Below are 6,842 nucleotides of genomic sequence, written 5' to 3' on the forward strand. Positions count from 1 at the left end.
GGGCCCAGGACAATTTGCCTAAAGTAGGTGGTTATCTGGAAGGCACCCGCCCCTACAGCCATTGTCTTTTTATCAGGGTCCCTCTCTGCCCTCAGTTTCCCCAACTATCAGAAGTGCCCTCAGATGAGGGATTCGACAGTGTGATGAGCCCCGGGCTAGCACTTCTTTTCCCAAAGGACTGAGGCTGCCATTTCTTCCCTGGGCTTAGCCCCCTTCTGGCTCTACCCCCTGGAGTTTCTCTGACCCTGGGTGCCCCCAGGGAACAATACTTGGGAGACCCCAGTTCTTCCCTAAGACCCCAGCTGTCTCCACTTTTGCTCAGCGTCCTTATCTCCGCCAAGTGGGAAGTGTCTTCATCCTTGTGTCCGCCTCCAGGCTGGGGTGAGTCCCTGTCTCTGATGGTCTTTGCCCCTTCTGGGGCGGAATGTGAGGGCCAGAGAAGATGGGCGCAGCATCTGGTTTTGGAGGCTGCAGAAACGCATCCCCCATGTGTGTCCCAGCACCTGGGACTCCCGGGCTGGCGAGGGGCCGACCAAGGGAAGCTGGCTGGAGGCAGGCACGCCAGGAAACGCACTCGGGTGGCGCAGCGTTGCAGAGTCCCGAGGCTGTGCCTTGTCCGGGCCTGGTGTCCGGGCCTCACCACTCGGCTCCCCCATCCGACTCCGGGGTGGCGGTGCCGGGAAGGACCCTGGGCCCAGAGCACCGGAATTACAGGCCTGCCAGAGCCACTTACCATCTGGAGTAGTCTCTCCTCTTCTCCCCTCGCCTCTGTTTTCCCCTCTGGAAAATGGTGTTGATGCTCCCGCGCGGTGGCTGATCGGAAACTTGAAACGAGCCAGAAGCCGGGCCGCAGCCCTCCCGGGAGAACGCGGGCAGCACTCGGTTGGACTGGGGGCCCCTGGCTGGCACTGGGGGGCAGGATGTCTGAGATAACCCGCGTCCAATGAAGCCGGCTCCACCCGCGCCACCGCGCTGCAAGCCGGGTCACAAGGTGACTCCTGAGCGGACACAGCTCCGAGGCTGGCGGCGTGGGCCGGGATGCACGTTTGTCACCGCGCTCCCTGCTGCAGAAAGGGGAGGAGACTCCCCTCGGGTTCACAGTCTAGAAACGGAGGCTCAGTGAGGGATGAGGCCGGCCCCCAAGACTTCCGCGGCCGGGGGCAGTGCTCCCGCCCCCCGACTAAGGCCCGGGCCTCCCGGGGAGCTGGGCGCTGGGGAGCCGCTCTCACTCAGCGGGCCGTCGGGCGCGCAGCCCGCAGGGCCACCGGAGCGGGGGTGGGGGCGAACACGTCCCTACGTCCTGAGACTGAGCCTGGGACCAGAGAGCTCTATGGCACCACATTGGCACGGAAAGCATCTTTTATTAAGTGTACATATTGAAATACGCCACAGCTTTGCAGCCCTGACACCCGGAGTCTTGAAAAAAATGGCTGTGGCCCAGCCTCTGACGGTTTTCTTAGAAGTCCGGGGTCTTCACGCCCCCTGTGCATACGCACATCCCCACACATCCGCACACACACACACACACACGTGCGCACACGCACATACCACACTCGCGAGCGCGCGCACAGTTACTCACGCTTGGTCCAACACTCTCCCCGCGGCGAGGCAATTACGGCCCCGGCCGGACGGTGATTGGCCAGCCCGCCTCTCATCGGGGTCCCGCGGCCAATGGGCGGCCGCCCGGCCGAGGCCCCGCCCCCTCGCCCCCGCCCCCCCGCCCGGCCCCGGCGGCGCGAGCCCCGGGAATGGATCACGCGGGGCCGACCCCGCCGCGACCCCCGGCCCGGACCTTCCCGCCCCCCGCCCTCGGCCGCGCGACCGCCCGCGCGCCCGGCCCCCGGAGGCGTCTCCGGACAGCGGCCGCGCTCGGGGCCCGCCGCGGCGTCCTTGGGCTGCGCCGGCTACCCGCCCGGCCCGCGCCGCCCCGCCCCTGCCGGCCCCTCCCCCGCCCCTCCCCGCCCCCAGCGGGGCCGGCCCGGGCGGCGACCAGAGCGGCGACGTGAAAGGCGAGCGAGGCGGCTGCCCGGCCGGCTGTCGGCGCGCACCCGCTCCCGGCCCAGCCCAGCCCCGCGCCGAGGCCGCCGCCCGCCCGGCGGGGCCCGACGCCAGCGCTCCCGGCGGCGGCTCCAGGGCAGCCCGCGCGCGAGCCGGGAAGCCGCGCGCCACTGTCCCCGGAGGGGGGGGCCCGGGACCCCGAGGAGCCCGGCAGAGCCCGACGGGCCCGCGGCCGCGATGCCGGACGAGCTGACGGAGCCCGGGCGTGCCACGCCGGCCCGCGCCTCCTCCTTCCTCATCGAGAACCTGCTGGCGGCCGAGGCCAAGGGCGCCAGGCGCGCGGCCCAGGGCGGCGGCGGCGGCGGCGGCCGCGAGGACGAGGAGGACGACGACGACGACCCGGAGGACGAGGACGCGGAGCAGGCGCGGCGGCGGCGGCTGCAGCGGCGGAGGCAGCTGCGCGCGGGCGCGGGGCCCGGCGGGGAGGCGCGGGCGCGGGCGCTGCTCGGGCCGGGCGCGCCGGGCCTCGGTCCCCGGCCGCCCCCCGGCCCCGGGCCGCCCTACGCGCTGAGCTGCGGCGGCGCGACGCGCTGGTACCCTCGGGCGCACGGCGGCTACGGAGGCGGCCTCAGTCCGGACAGTGAGTCGGGGCGCCGGGAGGGGTGGGCCGCGGGGACTGTGCTCGCGGACTTGGCGTCCGTCGGAGGCCTTTCTGGGCCGCCCTCCTCCTCGCGTGTAGCGGGGTGGGCTTGCAGGCCGGCTCCCCGGGACAGGGAGCTCTGCGTCGCCAGGCTCTGCGGGTCCCAGGGAGGCTGGAGAGCCTTCGGAGAGGAGCCCGGGGACGGGGAGGGCGGGCAGCTGAAGCAGAGCGAGGGACGGGGGCTGGAAAAAGACAGGGAAAGACGGAGAGCAGAGAGAGGGTGGGGGGAGAGGGAGGGATGGAGGAAGGAGGAAGAGGGATGTGGGGAGAGAGGAAAAGAGAAGACGCAGACACAGAAGCCCCGCGGGTGATGGTGAGAAGACAGGGAGGTAAGGGGCAGAAGAAGTGAAGACAAAGTAGAGTCCGACCGGGAAACGTGAAGGGGCTGGAGCAGAGGGAGACACTGTTGGGGGGCTGGAGAGCGGAGGGGGGAGCATCTGCGCCCCCCAAACCCCATCTCCTCTGAGAGCTGCGGACAGGAGCTGGGGCCGGCGACACCTCCCTCTTGGTCCTCCCAGGCAAGAAGGGAGCCCATTCTGAAGCCCCCAGTCCCACCCCTCTCTCTTCCTTTTCTGCCCCTCCCCCTCCCATGCCTTTGTTCCCTGCTGAGGGCTCAGAGGCTGGGAGTGGGGGTTCTCAGCCCCACAACTGCTCACCCCTCTGGCCCTGAGTTCTGCTCCTTCTCCCCAGGCTCGCCGCCTCCCTTGGGGACCTGCCCTTTGGAGGAAGACCCCTGGGAGGAACACCAGGAAGTCATTCCAACGCTGGCCCCCAGGCTTGGCCAGCAACCCCCCCCCCACACTAAAGCCAGCTGAGGACTCTTCCAGGCTCTTGCTCCAAAATCCGTTGCCAGACCCCTCTCAATAAACCCCCTCTCTGGAGTGGGAGTGACCCTTCTGCAAAGGGACCCACCTCGGAGAACCCATACCCAGAAAAGTCTGGGGCCTCCACCCCTTTCACGTACACTGGATCAGGGCTCGGTGGTTTCCCTGAAATCAAGTGATCACATTTAGCGCCCCCTGCCCCGGGAGTGTTTCTGAGAAGGTCTGGCAGGGTGAGATGTGGTCCCCACCTCGCCCCAGGGTCTTCTCCCCCTGCAGCCCTCGTGGCAGCTCCTGAAGACGCAGCTTCTTATTTCGTGCAATGCGGGTTAGGGTCCAGGTTTCCCACCAGAGCCGGCAGGCCTGGCATGGTGTGTTGTGGCAGTGTGTGGGCCTCTGTGAGTCTGGGGGCTCGGGGTTTGTGGGGAGGCAGAGGCTCCTGACAGCACACACACGCCGGCCTGGAGCCCGACTCCCCGTCAGGCACCGTCAGGCACTGGGAGGGCTCACACCACCGGGGCTGGGCGGGGGCACACTCGAATCTGCGCACCTCCAGGGCCACCGGGGTATGGCCCGAGCCACACACACAAGCCCAGCGGTGTTGGCACACCTTGTAAACACTCACGTTGCCGGCACACCAGTGGCTTCTGAGGGCTGGAGGGGCTGGAGGGGCCAAACCCCGCTTAGGCCTGCCAAGCCTTGGCATAGGGGGCTCAGGCCATGGCGAGGGGGAAGGGCAAATGGGCCCGGGTTGGCCTGAATCCCACAGGCTGGCCGCTGCAGTCTTCAGGCGGGGGGCCTGGACTCTGGACATGCACCTGCGTCCTGGGCAGCCTCTTTCACCTGGAGGCACCATCCCTTGCCAGTCCTGGGGGGCGTCTCCTTACTTGTGGGAGGTCAGGTGCAGCCTGGTATTTTGGAGCACGAGCTCAGGAGCCCCTGTGGCCTTCTGTAACCCCAAGCCCACGGGCTCAGCCACGGTGGTTGGGATGCTGTGCCCCCGCAGTGTTTCTGCAGAGCCCCGTTTGTATTTGTATTGGGGGAGAGTGGATGCGTAGGTCTCCGTGGGCATTTGGGTGAGGGGAACAGAAAGTGGGGAGTGGGTGGGGATCCCAGTGTCACCTGGAGTTTTGTTTTGGGGACTGTTTGCATTTGTTTATTCTCCTTCTATGGGATGTTTCTGTGCAAGCGGGAATTTTGCCTTGGCCTCTGAAAGTGGATGGGGAGGGTCACTGCAGGTCTTTATTTCTGTGTCTGGGGGGCTTGGTGTAGGGCTGGGTGCTGGGGAGTCAGGCTGCCCTTGTTTGTCTTCTGGTGCGTACATGTATCTCGGAGGGGAGGGCATCCTTCCAGCGCAGTGTGGCGCCTGCGAGGCTTTGTCGTGTTTCAGCGTGGAGCCTGTGGTTTCGGGAACCTCTCTTCTTTCCGTGTTTCTGTTTGTGTTTTGTGTTTCTTTTCTTCCCTCTTTCCCCTTTCATCCTCCGGTGTGCATGTGCAGCTCTGAGTGAGAGTGTGTTGCCAGCCTGTTGGTTTGCAGTATTGCTCTCTGGTCTTCAACTCACCTCCTCCTCTCTCTGCCTTTCTCCATCCCTGGGTGAGATCTCGAGTTAGCCCTGCGGGATGCAGGGCCCTGCCCGGGGTACTGCTTCCCTGGGGCAGCTGTGGGTGAGCCCATGGGTTGGGGGAGCAGCCGGCCGCAGTGATTGGGTCTGGGGATCAGCCCCAGAACCAACCCTGTGCCCCTCTCTCCCCTGCAGCCAGCGACCGGGACTCACCGGAGACAGGCGAGGAGATGGGCCGAGCCGAGGGCGCCTGGCAGCGGGGCCCCGGGCCGGGAGCGCTGCAGAGAGAGGCGGCCGAGCTGGCGGCGCGGGGCCCGGCGGCCGGCGCGGAGGAGGCGACGGAGCTGGCGGAGGCCCCCGCCGTGGCGGGCGAGGCGCGCGGCGGCGTTGGCGTGGGCGGCGGCCGCAAGAAGAAGACGCGCACGGTCTTCTCGCGCAGCCAGGTCTTCCAGCTCGAGTCCACTTTCGACCTGAAGCGCTACCTGAGCAGCGCGGAGCGCGCGGGCCTCGCCGCCTCCCTGCAGCTCACCGAGACGCAGGTCAAGATCTGGTTCCAGAACCGTCGCAACAAGTGGAAACGGCAGCTGGCGGCCGAGCTGGAGGCGGCCAGCCTGTCCCCGCCGGGCGCGCAGCGCCTCGTCCGCGTGCCGGTGCTCTACCACGAGAGCCCCCCGGCCGCCTCCGCCACCGGGCCCCCGGCCGCCGCGCTGCCCTTCCCGCTGGCGCCCGCCGCGCCCGCGCCGCCCCCGCCGCTGCTCGGCTTCTCCGGGGCGCTGGCCTACCCGCTGGCCGCCTTCCCGGCAGCTGCCTCCGTGCCCTTCCTGCGGGCGCAGATGCCCGGCCTGGTGTGAGCCGCACCCGCTGGGCCCACTCCCTGGGGCCGCTGGGGACCTCTGGGGCGGCCCAGGGAAAGCTGGGGGAGGGCCGGGGCGCTCCTAAGGCCCCTCTGCGCCTGATCGCAGGCTGCCTGCCGCGCCGGCCAGAACCCTGCCCGAAGCTCCTCCAGAATGTAACAGAGATGTCTTTGACTGTGGCGCCCAGACAGGCTGGAACCCTGGCAGGGAAGAGGGCATCCCAGAGAGACAGTACGGTGTGCCAGGCGGCCCAGAGCCCCAGCAGGACAGGCCTCCGGCGGGAGCAAGTTCAGTGACCCCGCTGCAGCCCGCAAGCACCCAGGCGCAGTCCACCCCTGAGGCAAAGAGGCTGTTCGAGGTGCTTCAAGGTGACCAGTCCCCAACACAGCCCCCACCCAACATACACGTCCCTCCCCAGGACTGTGCAGGACCCCAGACAGCAGGCCTCCAGAGGACTGTGACCAGCCTCATGGCCTTGCCAGTGGGCCCCACAGAGGGAGAACCCCAGGGAGAGCACCCCTGCGCAGGGGAAGGGGCGAAGACCCGGCCGGGTGGCACTTGCGTCAGAGTGTCCCTTCTGCAGACAGGGCCGGACTGAGGCTTCTCTCCTGGGCCATGGCCTCCAGTTCTTCTGGCGAAGACTTTTTTAAAAATGAACCTACTTATTTGCGTATGGAATAAAAGGGACGTTTTCTGGACCGTTTTGGCTGCTTTGTGATCACTGGGGCGGGGCCCCTTCTCTGATAGCAGGGTACGGTGGATGCTGTCCGTCCCTCCTTCCTGGAGCTCTTTCCAGTGCCCACCAAGGACCGGTGGCATGGTGGAAAGGGCAGGCAGGAGTCGAGGTCTGGGGACTCCCCACTCCAGCCCCCACGTCCCCCTTCCTGACCAGGAGGCCCAGCAGGAC

The 6,842-nt window shown here is 67.6% G+C and overlaps 1 protein-coding gene across 1 annotated transcript; it reads left to right on the forward strand.

Annotated features, from left to right (window-relative positions):
• The first annotated feature begins 2,159 nt into the window (after positions 1-2,159).
• HMX1 (H6 family homeobox 1) lies at positions 2,160-5,932 on the forward strand. The gene is made up of 2 exons (XM_036085638.2): positions 2,160-2,638; positions 5,277-5,932. The coding sequence occupies exons 1-2, from the start codon at positions 2,236-2,238 to the stop codon at positions 5,930-5,932; spliced, it is 1,059 nt and encodes a 352-aa protein (XP_035941531.2). The 5' UTR covers positions 2,160-2,235.
• The last annotated feature ends 910 nt before the right edge of the window (positions 5,933-6,842 follow it).

The sequence above is a fragment of the Halichoerus grypus genome, chromosome 3 (assembly GCF_964656455.1).
Source record: "Halichoerus grypus chromosome 3, mHalGry1.hap1.1, whole genome shotgun sequence".
NCBI classification, from domain to species: Eukaryota; Metazoa; Chordata; class Mammalia; order Carnivora; family Phocidae; genus Halichoerus; species Halichoerus grypus.